This window comes from Archocentrus centrarchus, chromosome 3, assembly GCF_007364275.1.
Source record: "Archocentrus centrarchus isolate MPI-CPG fArcCen1 chromosome 3, fArcCen1, whole genome shotgun sequence".
NCBI classification, from domain to species: domain Eukaryota; kingdom Metazoa; phylum Chordata; class Actinopteri; order Cichliformes; family Cichlidae; genus Archocentrus; species Archocentrus centrarchus.
Window position 1 is genome coordinate 23,225,802 of NC_044348.1, and position 16,537 is coordinate 23,242,338.

General features: G+C 38.5%; 1 protein-coding gene across 1 annotated transcript; it reads right to left on the reverse strand.

The window, feature by feature from the left end:
• Window positions 1-1,886: 1,886 nt before the first annotated feature.
• On the reverse strand, window positions 1,887-16,226 carry LOC115778224 (telomeric repeat-binding factor 2-like). The gene is given in 16 exon segments (XM_030726288.1): window positions 1,887-2,568; window positions 2,986-3,029; window positions 3,135-3,214; window positions 4,623-4,769; window positions 4,858-4,986; window positions 6,538-6,626; window positions 6,628-7,033; window positions 7,444-7,568; window positions 8,586-8,726; window positions 9,749-9,835; window positions 10,050-10,117; window positions 10,120-10,179; window positions 11,764-11,859; window positions 14,665-14,689; window positions 14,691-14,875; window positions 16,199-16,226. Coding segments are annotated over 16 exon segments (1,869 nt in total). The 3' UTR covers window positions 1,887-2,409.
• Window positions 16,227-16,537: the final 311 nt, after the last annotated feature.

Below are 16,537 nucleotides of genomic sequence, written 5' to 3' on the forward strand. Positions count from 1 at the left end.
GAGTCAATTTAGAGTAAGAAACGTATCACTGTCGCATTTCATCTTATTCTCTGAGCTCACTGTCAGATCGTAGACTCGCAAAACATCGTGCTGCCACACACTGGCATGGAGGGAGCATTGCTCTTTAAAAGTTTAATTTTAACTGAAGCTTTAGCTTTGACTTTCAGTTTTAGCTTAACCCTTTACTACTCCACCAAGAAAAAAGATGCCAAAAAATGTTTTTTAGAGGTGTGTTTTGTTTTTGGATTTCTTACTCATTTGAGTCCATTATTACCCCATAATTTTTTAACAAATATCCCTCAATCAAATGGTAGACCAGGCAGTCAAAGGGTTAAACAGTTTTATTACACATATCTGATTGCAGCGTTTAAACTGAAATAAGTTTGCTTTACCTCTGTTAACTCACCAGACCGTCATATGCTGTGGTGCTGTACACAGTTTTGACTTGCTGAAAATGTTGAACTTTGCTCAGTTTTCTTGCTTGTGACATTTGAGTACATACATTACTGGGGAGCTCGACCTATAATAATGTAATTTATTCTCAAGATAATACTCAATAAGGCTTTAAAATGAATGGTACTGAGTAGAAAAGAATATATGCATTCAAAAACATAGTACAGCCGGTGAAGACATTTTTACTGTGCTGGCAGAATGTATAGCTTGCTTTTTTTTTTTTGTCATCATTTTTACATACATACAGTCTCAAATGGGTTCAACTGAACACACTCTGTGGACCAAATGCATAAAATTGTGTAGATTCCCAAAAGTGTAAGTGCACAAAAACAGAAATGTACATATTTTTTGTCCTTTTTATTCAGCCAAGCACATGCACAGTCCTCTCAATCTAACCACGAAAGGACATGCCCCTGTCCAATAAATAGCAAGTAATGATTATAAACGATTTATTTGCGGTTTGATATTTAAGATGTTTGACATGGCAATGAAAATGAGAGCCAAGAAGCACAGTTTCACAGAATGTGAAACTGAGACATTCACTGGAGAAGTGGAGAAAAGGAAATGTGTTTATTTTGCAGTGTCACTTCTGGATTCTCAAATTTTATTCAAGATAAAAGCAATGGAGGTTATTAACACTGAAAGTGAAGACTAAAGAACACTAAACAACAGAGAGGCAAAGAAAACATGTTGGTTCACACAAGTCGACCATTTTGCACAGGCACACCTGTTTTTAACCAGAATTACCAATAATATAAAGAAGCCTGAGATTTAGTACACCATTATTTGCAGTTGCAAGTTTGAATAATAAATTGTACATTTTAAAATAGGTTTGTACTTGTAAACAGAAAGAGGGCTCTCGCTTGCCTTATTTTTCATCTCCATCTCATTGCACCAGGCTTGACTTATGCTTTAAAAAAAAAAAAAAAGTCAGTTTTACTGTCTGAAGCATTCATGATCTCCACATATTCTCACCATTCTTTTTCTACAAATAGTTTATGTGTGGGAGGTGTATTTGTTAAAATTACAAGAACATACATTAATTCAACGAAGCTCTTATTACTAAAGATACTCTGTATATGCTAAATTGCATTTGCACCAGTTAGATGGTGGAATTGATAAATATTTGTGCAGTGTGTTGTTGGGGATACTCTTAAGTCATGATAGATGTGATGTTTTCATCCTGAATGGATCCGCTCATACAAAAAAGCAGATTAATAGCAGTTTAACTAGTTACATGACAACAGACTTTGAGCTTTGTCCTTTTTACTAAAGGGACTTATTTGTGTTAGGTGCTACTTAGTTGTGTATCATACTTCTCAGGGTTTTGGAGTGTTGGCAAGTGGACTTAACATTCATTGTTGTGTTCCACCCAGTTGCTGTAGGAGCGTTCATAAGGATTGAGAACACATCAACAAAGATGCAGAAACAAGTGGACTGTCAAAAATTTTATTTTCAACAGTAACATTCACTGAAATTCACAGCTTCATAATTTAGCTGCTTGCTTTCAATAAACATTTTGTGTTGACATGACCAATCAAAGTGCCTACAGGAGTAGCTTTTACACCAGGGACTAAAAACAAACCACCTGTCTTGACTCACTTCTGCCATTTGCAGGATTTCCTGGTATGCACCCCCCCCCCGCCCGCATTGTATTAATGAAAGGGTTTTGTTTTTGTGTGCATGTCTTTTGTAACTTGGATCGTCAAATAAATACACATCTTTGTATCATTTCAGTCTGAGTGCGCTTGCTCTATAGGACTACAGTGATAAGTGACATCAATCACTACCACTGCAGTTTATTTCCTTTTTCACAAAGAAACAACTAATCTTTGAGCCATGAACACTGAACTTTTACTGAACTTGTAAAGTGTCTTTTAAAAGGATTAACAGGTTATTTAAGAAACCAAAATAAAGGAAAGCAGGGAGGGATAAAATGATCTAAGATTTAGTGAGTCAGACCATATTTAACTTTTTCATCGTTCTCCATCTGTCCTTCAGGTTGACGTTTGTTCGATCTTTGAAGCCATAATATGCCTTTATTTTAGTCCAGTTGCCCTCTCCGAATATTCTGACCCCATCTTTTAACTTCTGTGTTTCACTCTCCGTCCACATCTGCAACACAACAGTAAGATAACAGTTACAGCATGACAGCATTTTAGTCTAAGTTGTTCATTCTAATGCAAGTGACTAAACTGAGTAGCGTATTCATTGATGGAACTCAAATTTGTAGGCAGGTTACAAAGCAGCTAGTTTTTATGCAGAAGAAGCATGCAAATGTAATTTGAATTTAACTGAAATGCATGTACTGAAAAAGGAGTTCAGCTTAATCTGGGACTTTTGGAATCACTCTGCTTACTGCGCTGAACATCGGTTGTCCTGATGATCAGTTTTATAGAAACTAATCACATCTTAACTTTTTTGCTAATGAGTAATTCCCACATTCTTTTGAAAAACAAATTAAAATACAAATAATATCCACAGAAAAGCAGAGTGGCCAGCTAGCTTTGCAGCAAGTCTTGCTACGCTTACCCTTTTCCTCTGGCCTGAATCCGTAATGGTGCTCACATCTGGGCCTTTGAGGGAGGAAAAAATAATATATATAAAATTCTTATTAAAACAAGAATTTCTAAATTCCATTAACTCAACTATCACATTTGATGAAATATTACATTACATACTGCTCTTTTTGGAGGTAAAATATGACTCTTCATCACTCCACACGTCCTTGGTTTCTTTTGCGTTATTGTACAGCTGCTTCCTGTGAACAAGACCCAGAGTTTCTGTTGGTATGCCAAAATGATTAAATACAACTACAAAAGATCAATTTTTTTTAAAAAGGGACTTACATAATCTTAGAATTATTAATTAAACATGGTGGGTGGAATACTGGTGTAATTTTGCAATTATCACACATTTAAATATCTGTCTTTTCAGTAAATTATTGGTGCATCTCAAAAAACTGGAACACCATTAAAAGTTTTTCATCAATAATTCAAAAATAGTAAGCTTTCATATATTCTACAGTAAAAAGTACTGTTATGGAGTATTCTAAAAAGTATCTTCATTTATTTACTCCATGTTTGACCGGGGCTTCTTGACGTGGAATGGAGGTGTTATTAAAAGCCCAGGTCGCTTTGACAGCAGCCTTCAGCTTGTCTGTATTTTTTTCCTGGTAGGGTGTTTCTCATCTTCCCCTTGACAATAACCTGTGGATCCTCTGTGGGGTTCAGATCAGGTGAGTTGGCAAGCTGATCATTCACAGTAATATGATCAGAAAACAATTTGTTGGTAGTTTTGGCACTGTGGGCAGGTGGATGCTGCATTGACTTTGGACTTGATAAAATACTGTGGACCAACCATCACCTGCACCCCACATCATCACAGACTGCACAAACTCCACATGCCTTGGATTCTGTGCCTCCACTCTTCCTCCAAACTTCCAGCTGCAGTCCACTCTGGGTGAAGCTCTCCCAAGTTCTTCAACTGACTTTTTTTGGACATTCCTCTCAAGGCTGCAGTCACCCCTGCTGCTTATGGACCTTCCTAACACATTTCTTCCTTTCAGTCAACTTTCCATTAGCATGCTTCAATACAGCACTCTGAACAGTCAGTGTGACCCTCTGTGGCTGTCCACCCGGCAGTGGACAACTGCCAAGTCAGCAGTGTTCCTCGTGATTGTGGTTACATATGCACTGAACTAGACTGAGAGATGCACGGTATTTATACTGGCTGAATAATAGTTTACTCAAATTTAAGTAAGAATTTTTGAATATTTGAGAAATTGGATTTCTGATTTTCACAAGCTGTAAGCCATAATCAACACAATTAAATTAAAAAAAAAAAAGGCACAAAATACTTCACTTTACATGTAATGAATACTGAATATATGAAAGTTTACCCTTATGAATTAAATTACAAAAAAAAAAAAAAAAAACTTTTTCCACATTTCTGAACTGCGTTAGTATTTTTATAGTCAAGTCATTAAAAAGTTGAACTTTTGTGACTTTTCAGATCTTTTCAAATGCAAGTAGAACAGGTAACACAAATGCATGTCAAACAGTGATACTGAAAACGTGCACCAATCACAATGACAAAATATTCCAAATATTACAATTTAACAAGGTGCCGTCCATTTTTAGTTTCTCATAGTTCCTGGTGTTACTAACCATTTTGAAAGGTTTGTTTGTTTGTTTTGAGCAGAGTCCTTGTGACGAGTGGAGCTCGTTTGTGGGACGGGATGAGACGGGACCTGACTCGGCAAGCTCTCCATCGAAGAGTCTGTCATACGAATGTCATCCAGAATATCTGGATTCCTGCATTATTAAATTAAATGGGTCAAATATCAATCATTAAACACTTATTTAGAATAAATGATATAAAAATGCATGATTCTGTAGTTACGCTTGGTTGTTCCCTGGATCACTGGACAGTTGCTCATGAGGCTTTTGCACCGGAGTTTTACTGAGGGTCACAGGCTCCTGTGGGTCTTCCTCGCTGTCTGATGGTAACCGTTTTGACTTTTTAGGTTTTCTGTGTGACAAGCAAAAACTCAGTGATTATCTATAAAAGGCGAGGCCTGTTTCGACTGAGTCATTGGTGATTAAAAAGATGTTTTACTCTTTATTTCTGGAGTTAAATCGCCATGTTTCCAAATGTAAAAGGAACCGCACAGTGTGCACTTGTAGAAAAAGAAAAAGAAAAAGAAAAAAAAAAAACAGTGAAAAACTTTGATTACAAAATACTGATGCTTTAGGTTGTCTGGTTTAAACCTTGTACACGGTGGGATTAAGTGAACAAAAGTGCACTTGAGTTAAACTACTGAATCAGATCAAGCCTTGAAGCATGATGCAGATATTAGAGCACCAAGTAATAAAATACACAAAAAGATGAGAAAAATTGAGCTTTTGTCTTCTGATGCAATCAGAGTAACAAGTAAGTGGGAAACAATCACACTCAGCTGAGTGCCCTCAGAGGTGTTTACAACTCTCCTGCACAAAAGAATGGACTAATTATATTATAATTATGCACAAAAGAATCACAGTGAAGCAACACAGCCCAGATGTTGATCTGACTTACCAAGTTCAGTGCCAGACCTGTTTTTACTGGCTACACTGCCCCTGTACAATTTGCTGCTCCTTCATGTCAAAAGGAGCCATTTAGGCTTTTTTTTTTTAATTATTTATTTTTTATAAAGGCATCCTACAGAGATGCCTCCTTAATGGGGCATTTTCTGCCATGTCCTAACAGGAAGGAGACCCTGTGGAAGGCTCAAGACATGCTGGAGACTTTCAGTTGGAATGCAAAGAACTCATATTCCCCCAAAGACCTGAAAGAGGTGGTTGGGATGGGAAAATTTAGACATCCCTGCTCAGACTGCTGCCCTCTGGACCCAGACCCAAATAAGTAGTAGAAAACAGATGGATGTCATAACTTGTCATATCAGAAAAGATCATAATAATAAATTATCATAAGCAATGAAAGTCTACATTGGTACATCTTTAGGAGTTACTAATGTACATTTGGACATATTGCTTAGTAACCCACTGGACTGGTTATGGAGTGCTGCAGCATGCATTTCCCTGTTTGCTGCACAATCAGAGGTGTGGTCCTCACCATCTGCTGACAACTCAACCAGTTTTTTATGTTGTACAGTGAAAAGTTTGGACACACTCGTGTGAGTATGTCCAAACTTTTGACTGGTACTGTATACCCACTAAGCAGTAACCTTTTTATAACACAGGGGTTCTCAAACCAAGGGGCAGACCCCTGTGATGGGGCATGGACAGCCAGGGTGAGAAATATAGAGTACGTTTAAGGAATAAGAATTTTGTTGTTGGTATAAAAATACAAACAAGAGTTTGACAATGTCATCATGCTGCCATCATGTTGACTTCACGTTTTACTAAAATCTAACTTAATTGTGGTGTGTGGGGCATAAACGTTTTTATGGCTTTTGAGGTGGGCCATGCCAGAAAATGTTTAAGAACCACTGTCATTATGATATACCTACTGATGAGGTATTCCCCTCATAAAGGTAATGGAAAACAGAAGAACATCTCTTTTGTTTTTTAAAAAATATACCTGGTGGAAGCTCTGTTGGCTTGAAGGGGCTGCTTTCCAGTGGGCGTAGCACCTTTTTGGTCTGTTCCTGTACGCTGCCGGTCCTTTTTCATCAGATACAGGCAGTGTCTGTGGTGCCCTTTTCCTTCTGGCCTCAGGTTCCAGTTCCTCTGAAGCTGCTGTGCAGAACGAACTTGACTGACTGTCCGATTGCAACACCAGCCGAGACACAGTGTAATGCTCTCTTTTACACCGAACAATGGGCATCTTTAAGAGTAGCTGGTCTGCTGGTGAAGCTTCCTTGGGGTCTCCTGAGTCTCTCTGAAATAAGCCCTCCTCCAGGTCCAGACTGATACGCCTCTTTGAAGTGAGGGAAAGCTGTAGGCAAAGATTTTCTCTTTCCTGCTCTTCTGTTTCTACTTCTTCCTCCAACTGAGCAAATGTTCTTTTATTTAAACCTGCAGCCAAGGATTTGTAGGCCTCTTCTAGCCTGGTCCTCTGGATAGCTGAATCTTTACTGGAAGATAATATACAGACAATAAAATGTTAACTATTAATTACTGTTAACCAGAAAATTGAAAAATCCTTGACCATGAAAAGGTACATACAATTCATCTAATCTATAAATGGACAATCTCAAGCAACAATGTGATATGGGTGCAACATACAGTTAATGTAGCTGCTAATAGTGAGTATGGGGATATTAGTAAAGCTAATAACTGGGAGGCCTCGCTGCTTCATCTGATCTCTCCCATTAATGGAGAAGAGAAGGATTTGTTGACCTTCACACTTTTTCCATTTGCCACTGCTATGACATCACCCAGAGATTAGCAAAGTAGAGACAAAACTGCCATTACAAAGACCATACTACTAAGCCAATTTTGTATTTTAATAGCAGTAAAATCAAGAGAAAAAGAAAAAGGTTACCATGGTAGAAACTGGAAAGTGGCTCCTTTGGAACTAGAGGACGGTCCAGGTTCCGCTTGCTCATCAGTTTCAGTTTCTGTATTGTCTTGAGCCACAAATCTTTCATCAATGAGCTGTTTTGCCAACTGCAATACATAAGCCAAACATACAAGCAAACTTGAATGATCAGGATTTCTGAATTAATTCAATTTATTTCCGTCTCAATTATACCCAAAGACAATGCAATTAAACTAATATATAATCAGTTCAGCCTTTCATGCCTCGACTGAAAACACTAAGCAACAAGAAGCATTCTGAGAATACAACCCTCCACCAAGGTAGCTAACTCTCTGGGCATTTGCCCTGTTGAAAACCCATTTTAATATCCATCCATCCATCCTCCCTCTACTGTTTATCCGGGGCCGGGTCGCAGGGGCAGCAGCTTAAGCAGAGAAACCCAGACCTCCCTCTCCCCAGCCACCTCATCAGCTTATCAGTGGGCCAGCTGAGAGATTAAATCTCTCCAGCATGTCCTGGATCTACCCTGGGGCCTTCTACTAGTGGGACATGCCCAGAACAACTGACCTAGGAGGTGCCCAGAAGGCATCCATATCAAATGTCTGAACCACTTTCAGCTGTCTCTTTTCCATTTTAATATATTTGACATAATTTTGAGTATAATAATTATTTTTTTTAATTTCTTTTTCATTTATGGGAATTCATTTTGTTTCTCTTGACAATACTTTCTTTAAAGAAATGCATTTTGTTATTGAAAGAAAGCCAGACATGCAAACCTGAGATCAGAGGTCAAATGTGACATAATCTATTTGGATTTCAATTATAACGTAATATTTACAATCCTCATATACCCAGCATAATTTCCTAACTGTTGCTCAATGTAGAGTTTTCAACCTGCTGTAATAATCTGTTTGCAGTGTATTTCCCAATTCCCAACAATTACTGAAATGTCTAAAACCACAAAGATGGCCAGATCTTGACCCCAAATATTTAAAGTGTTTCAAATGACAAAACTTATGCTATTGATCAGTTTTCCCCCCGTGACCCAGAAAAGGATAAGTGGAGGAAAATGGATGGATGGATGGAATTCAAAAATACCTCTTCAACTAAAGTAAACCAAAAGACTATTTGCTTTGTGTATATACCTTATGCAGAAGGGGAATGCTGAAGTGGCAGAGCCTCTGGCAAAATGCCAGCATCTCCTCCTTGAACTGCCGAAAGTTGATTTGCTTGATGACTTCATGCTTTTTATTCTTTTTTCTGATGAGACCCACGAATATTCCCTTCTGCAGAGAACACAAATGTTCAGCAATGTGAGAGGCATGTCATTCACACAAACATAAGGAAGTCTCAATAACTTAACATGCACAATTTCATCATAATTTTAAAAATGCTCTAAGGATGTAATAAAAATATACCAGACACTGTAAAACATTCATGTGGCAGAAAATGAAAACTGGATAACTTTATTTAATGATGATTTTAAATATAATGAGTCCAGCTAATAACAGCTTTGTCTCGAAACAAGCAACTGTAAAACCAGTTTTGTAATTAAAGACTAAATGAAAGAAATTGTGTGAAATTACATGTTATTACAAGTTTATGAACAACTCAGTCTTCACTAGAAATGTAAAAGTATTTATGACCAAGGGGCATTAACACCACTGACCCAAGTCTTGTCAAATGACTCATTAAATTACTTTGCAAGACATACAGCTGAATGAGCTGGTTGCAGGGGGAAGGATGGCCACTAGAGGGAGCTGGAGTCAAAAACCAAATACAGAAGACGTTTTGGAGGAGCCTAGAATCACACAAACTAAACAGGTTATTTAATTTTTTCTTGTCCATGTCCTCCTCCATGAGTAACTGATAACCTCTTCCTGCACCAGCACTGTCAGTACCACATCAGCACACTGATCACTGTGGCTGATGAGATGCAAGATGGGAAAGTAGACTATGTCCATTATCCACTATATTCATGGTCGCAAGCTTAGTATACCTAAAAGAAATTAACTCTTAACAATTAACAATTAGTACAACATCATAACCATGCTGAAATGTGTTTACTAACAGGGAGAAAAAAAAAAAAAAAGTAGTGCACCAGCTGCCTCATTTGTCATATGTACATTTCAACAAGCTTCCCTCGTGTTGCCTGCTTTATAACAATGCTTATCAATTTTAAACCAAGATTTTACAAAATGGGTCAGAAGCAGGAATAAAAGAAAGTTACACATTAATTTTAAATTGTAACGTTATGTAGTGAAAAAAATGTTTATTATAAACTATACAAAGATAATTATAAACTCACCTTTCCAACATTTTTTTGGGGAAAGTGTTTGTTCAACACCTCTTCTGCTTTGTCAAACTCATTGTTCTTAATGAAAAGCCCCACAATCTAAAGACAGAAATATATTATTTGTTAAATCAAATTTATTAGAAAAGCAGTATTTTGCATGCCTTTGCATAAGTGAATGTAAAAGCTGAACCAGCACAGAAACTTAATGTGTAAAAAATATTCTTTACTTCAGGAGAAGTTGTCTTTGAATCTCATTGTACTGTGTGGTGACAATAAAGGAATTCAGTTCAGCTCAATTAGCAGAACTGCTTACCATTTCTTTAAGTGACGTAGATACTTTCTCATAATCCTGTTGTGGGATACTGAATTCCTGCCTCATATTTCTAACAAGTTTAAGGCTGATTCCAGAGGGGTTATTGACATATCTGTGTCAAATGTCACATCTGTAAACAGAGAGAAACCAATATTCACTAATGTGTTTAATAACAATAAGAAAGCATGAGATGTTAAGCTAAAGAAAACTGCTAAATCAGGCTTTTGGTTGCGATAAAAAGCTAAACTCATTATTTGCCTTCCTATCAGCTCATAGTAGTCTGGCCATTCTCCTCTGACCTCACAGCAACTCAATCCATTCATGGAAGGTATACATGGTCAAGATAATCTGCTGAAGTATCAGAAGGGAGAAGAATGGTGATTTAAGTGATTATGAATGTTTCATGGTTGGTGGTGCCAGATGGGTTGGTCTGTGTATTTCAGAAACTGCTGATCTATTGGGATTTTCCCCCACACCATCATTTCCAGAGATTCCAGAAATTCTGGGCAAAAATGTTATGTTGATGCCTGGGGTCAGAGGATAAGACTACTTTGAGTTGACAGGAAGGCATAAGTAACCGAAATAACCACTTGTTACAACAGAAGAAACAACAGCACATTAAACCTTAAAATAGGTGGGCCTCAGCAGCAGACCACACCAGGTTAATGTTAATAATCGTTGCGAGATTGCGTGTGCACGTTGTGAACGAAACTGGCCGTGCCTGGTAGTAGACTGCAAATTGCGGTGAAATAATACTATAGTGTAGCGATCTAACCAGAGGGGGGGGGATCAGTCTGGTATTCGCAACAGGGTGGCGTGCGCGGGCCTGCTTGCTCATTGTAGTGATGGAACTGGTGAAATTCTCAGCCTGGCGCAGCTGGCTAGCACCCGGCGGTACTAAATCACCATTGGTAGGTGGCTCCTGCTCTTAGTCTTGCTGTATGCACTAGGGAACATCAAGAATGGTGTTGCTATAGCAATGATATCGTGACATGATACCTTTATATCACAGAAAAATTTATACTGGTATTATTGCGGATGATATGTGATTCTATCATGTCAATATTCAAGAAAGAAGAAAGAGCTTTATTTGTCACATACATATACATGCAGTGAGATTCATTCTCTGCATTTAACCCATCACACAAATGGAGTATGTAGTACACACAGCACAGCATGGAGCAGGGGGCAGCCAAGGGGCGCCGGGGGAGCAACCGGGGGGGGGGGGCTTGCTTAGGGACCCACAGTGATGCCAGCCTGAGGATTTGAACCAGGGTCCTCTCAGTGATGAACCCTCTTCTTCTCCCCTAGGCCACCACTTCAAAAAGGTGCTGAAACATTCCTCAAAGAATAAGGCAGTTCTGAAGGCAAAAGGGGCTCCAAAGCAGTACTAGCAAATTTTAACTAATTAAGTGGCCAGTGAATGTATGGTCGGGTTCTAATCACTATCCCTTATTGCTCACACTGGCCACATGTTTAACTGTGGTATTACCCTAGTAGCATAAATCAGACTTTCCATTCTAACATCAGATACATGCCCTTTTTTTAACTGGCTAGCTTAAGGACAGGTGAGTTATTGCACTTATGCATTTCTGCAAAGGATTTATTTTAATGCCCAAACTGTACACTGATACAGCTTAAATGAACCCAGTAATAAGTACTGGGAAAAAGTTACTTAGAGGGGACAGTATGACTGCATTAATGCTGATCTCACCAAGTTTTTCACCCTCATTTATCCGGGTGATAAACTGCAACACGCGAACCTTCGTTGGCATGTCATCAGTTGACTCCAAAGGGCGCGCCAAGATGCCTGCAACAAAACAATTAAGAAGCTTATTTTCCTCCAAACACACACAAATTAATAAGAAATGGCCTCAATAACTGGCAATCATAGCTGGTGATATGCTTACTTTTTAATTTCTGAGACATCTCAGAGAGAATATGTGACAGATTTTCACAAAATTTTACATGCAGGTTAGAAAGGTAAGAAAATTATAAATGCAAATTTAAGTTAAACGCAGAATCCATGTTTGGCGGAACTGTAAGAACAATTATACATGCTACAAAATCTCACCGCGGTCAAGTGAGCCGTCAATTCTGAGCCGCGGTCAAGCCAGCCGCAGATCAGCCGCCGCTTAAATTTTCTTGCGCTTCTACCCTAAGCTTTATGGTAATGCTCGTCTTTCATTGCCAATTTCTGTACAGCGGAACAAAAATAACCTGTAGTTGCTTTTGATTAATATATGTGTTCGCGTTCTGTAAAACACTATGACATATAACAATCACATTTATTAAATTATGGATTTTAAGACAAAGTTGTGGTGTGTGTGTGTGTTTTGGCGAAATTAAGAGAAGTACAGCCCCAGAAGTCCTTTTTTTTTTTTTTTTTCCCTCGGCAAAGATGTGTTCCTTTAGTCGTGTGAAACTTGATTTCATTACAGATTTATTCAAGTCTTCCTCATGGCCTGCACAGCTGATTTTGCAGAAATCTGCGACAGGCTCCAGCCTGACAACCCTCCACCCCGCGACGCTTAACCCAATAAGCGCAATAGGATGGAAGGATGGATGGATGGATGGATGGATGTGGCTAATATTCATGCAGAAAATCACGAGAAACAATCCCAGGCTCAAGTTAAAGGACTGTACAATTGTAATTATAAATTGACAATTCTGAGCGTATTTAATGAACTCAGTCCAGTGTGGTTGTATTTTTTATAAGTCCATTAAAGCTTATCATTGATAGCTGACATTTTTTGTATATTCAGCTTCTGCCTTATCCACTCTACCTGGGTGTGAAATTTCATCTAAGGCTAGTTAAGGACTCCACTTAAATTACATAACAAATCTGCACAAAATTCACCAAGGTTTGTTAAATATGGAAAATATCAAAATAAATAAATTCATAAAAAATCAGTATAGGAAGCTGACGTGGAAATCTCAACAGATTATCAGTCTGCCTGACCCCCTCTGCATGTGGACCCAGGGTTAGGGTTAGGCAACTGGGTTAGGGTTAGGGAAACTGGGAAACCCAGGAAACTGGGTCCACATGCAGAGGGGGTCAGGCAGACTGATAATCTGTTGAGATTTCCACGTCAGCTTCCTATACTGATTTTTTATGAATTTATTTATTTTGATATTTTCCATATTTAACAAACCTTGGTGAATTTTGTGCAGATTTGTTATGTAATTTAAGTGGAGTCCTTAACTAGCCTTAGATGAAATTTCACACCCAGGTAGAGTGGATAAGGCAGAAGCTGAATATACAAAAATGTCAGCTATCAATGATAAGCTTTAATGGACTTATAAAAAATACAACCACACTGGACTGAGTTCATTAAATACGCTCAGAATTGTCAATTTATAATTACAATTGTACAGTCCTTTAACTTGAGCCTGGGATTGTTTCTCGTGATTTTCTGCATGAATATTAGCCACATCCATCCATCCATCCATCCATCCATCCATCCATCCATCCTTCCATCCTATTGCGCTTATTGGGTTAAGCGTCGCGGGTGGAGGGTTGTCAGGCTGGAGCCTGTCGCAGATTTCTGCAAAATCAGCTGTGCAGGCCATGAGGAAGACTTGAATAAATCTGTAATGAAATCAAGTTTCACACGACTAAAGGAACACATCTTTGCCGAGGGAAAAAAAAAAAAAAAGGACTTCTGGGGCTGTACTTCTCTTAATTTCGCCAAAACACACACACACACCACAACTTTGTCTTAAAATCCATAATTTAATAAATGTGATTGTTATATGTCATAGTGTTTTACAGAACGCGAACACATATATTAATCAAAAGCAACTACAGGTTATTTTTGTTCCGCTGTACAGAAACTGGCAACGAAAGACGAGCATTACCATAAAGCTTAGGGTAGAAGCGCAAGAAAATTTAAGCGGCGGCTGATCTGCGGCTGGCTTGACCGCGGCTCAGAATTGACGGCTCACTTGACCGCGGTCAAAATCTCCACTTTGACAACATAAACACTTTATGACGGTCCTGTTAATATCTGCGGTATCATATCACCTGAAGAACAGTCTATGCCCTAAAACCACAAACGTTTACCCAAATAAATAAACAAACACAATAAAAAAAATAAATTAACGCCAAAATAAGGAATGCGGAAGATGCGTTTGAAAAAAGTCTTTTGTATGGTGTTCGTTTATCTAGACGTCATTAAAATCACTTGTATATGGATTCTGTTTTATGCAATTTGTACAAAAGTAAAAAGGATATACTCACGTTCAGTAAAAGACTAGTATGTGACTGTATAAGCATGTATAGAGAACTGAAATTGTTCTCAATGTTTACAAAGAATATAAAAAGCTGATAATAAAAGCACCCTATGCTCGACACAACCAAGACCAGCAGACCGCCTGCTCTCACAACAATACACGAAGTTTCCCTTGCTTATTCGTGTTTTTCTGGGAGCTAATGCCTGCAAAGTTCGAAAGCATGTATTGTCTTGACCAACTTAAAAAGGACCACTAATAAATTTAAGGCTGTCAACATAAACTAAGTTTGGTACTAAGGTAGTTCTGGTTGCGTCAAAGTTCGTCAGACAGCATGCGCTAGCTAGACTAGTCACAACACTGGGAGCGGGTTGTTACTTACTCTCAAGTACGTCTCTAATGCAGCAAGAAATCCTCATATTGTTCCTTCTTATAGAACTCTAACACCAGAAACAAGTAATACTCCACTAGCCAGCGGTTCACGATCGATTCGATATCAGTTTGGTGACCGTTACAGTCTCCTTTGACGCCATATTCAAACGAGCAAACGGAAAAGCAGCAAAGCGGTTCGGTGAAGGCGGGGAAATTGAAGGCTGGCCGAGAGGCAGAAAAGGGCGTTTAATTCTCCGAGTTTGGCTTTTCAGGCAGCGCTTCATTGATTCGGGTTGCACAGAGCCACAAAAGTAACCCACGGGAGACAATAAATATCCACCAATAGCGTTTGAAAGTGTAAATGGGTGAATTACAATTATAACTGCCAGATCAATACGAAAATAGAAAATTCGATTAAGGCCTTGTGAAGAGGGCTGCCCTGAATTCTAATTTCAGGGTAAAATATATATTCGTACTTCTTCTCTGAGCCGATGGTGTTCCAGCACGAAAACATGACTGCCACGTAATGGGCTGGAAGAAATAACGTTATTATTTTAAAGATCTCTTGACAAAGTTTTTTTTTTTTTTTTTTTAATTAAATTACTTAAAATCTTGCAGCGTTATGATTTGAATACGTTTTGTTCCCCCACTGCCTATTCAGCACACACATACTTTGCTACAGGGTATTAAAGTTCTAATGTCAGTGTTCCACTATTTAAATTGTTCCTCTCATTTGCAGTTTTTGTGCATGTCTGTTTATGGGGAGGGATTCAGCTAAATGCTGAACTGAACTTTGAACACTTTGAATGTGCAATTCTATAATTACACTGTGGATTTTTGCTATTGATTTGCTTAGTAGGGCTCCAAGGAGTAGAGGTAGTGAAGGTAGATGAGTTGGATCAACCATCCAAACATGACAATGCACAAGAGAAGTGAAAGAGTGTAGTAAGGTGGACTCAGTGTCAGGGGTGATTTGTGACAGAAGGACGGCAGCAAGAGTGAAAGGGAAGGTTTTACAAGACAGTAGGGAGACCTGTTACAATGTATGGTTTGGAGATGGTGGCACTAACAGAAAGAGAGGAGGAGCTAGAGGTGGAGGAGTTAATTAAGATTTTCATTGGGAGCAACCAGGATGGACAGGATTAGAAATTAGCAGATCAGCAGGACAGCTCAGGTCGAGTACATTATAGACAAAGATAAAGAGACAAGGCTGAGATGTTTGGCCATGTACAGAGGAGGGAAAGTGGACATACTGGACAAAGGATGCTGAATCCAGAGCTGCCAGTTGGGAGAAGAGAAAGATCACAAAGGGGATTCATGGATGTAATGAAGGAGGGCATGATGAGGGTTGGTGGGACAAAGAAGGAGGCTAGGCATAGGGTGAGATGGAGGCAGATGATCTGCTGTGGCGACCCCTAAAAGGAGCAACTGAAAGAAGACGATTTGCTTCCTGCATCTGCATCACATATGGATCAAGTACATATACTCCATCAAGTATAATGAAACCAACATCCACATCAAATTCTACCCAACCTCACACTCACTGAACTGCTTCAAGCAGATCAGGAGCATGTGTGTATGTGTACGACAGGCAATAAATACCAACGCATAGCTTTAAATTAATCAGGTTTATTATGTAAAAGTATGACATTAACAATATAAGACATTATAAGATTATGACACAATAAAAAAAAAAAACTTGAATAAAACATTCCATTTATATATTGTTAATAGTAACCTTTATACTTTGTTTATAAAGCTGAAGGACTTTTGTTCTTGAAGAAACATTCTCTGAGGAGTGTAGGAAACAAAACTTTCACTGTTTATGGTGATATTAATGGTAAATCTGTGATCAAACACTGATCCTGTTAAGAATCATTCCT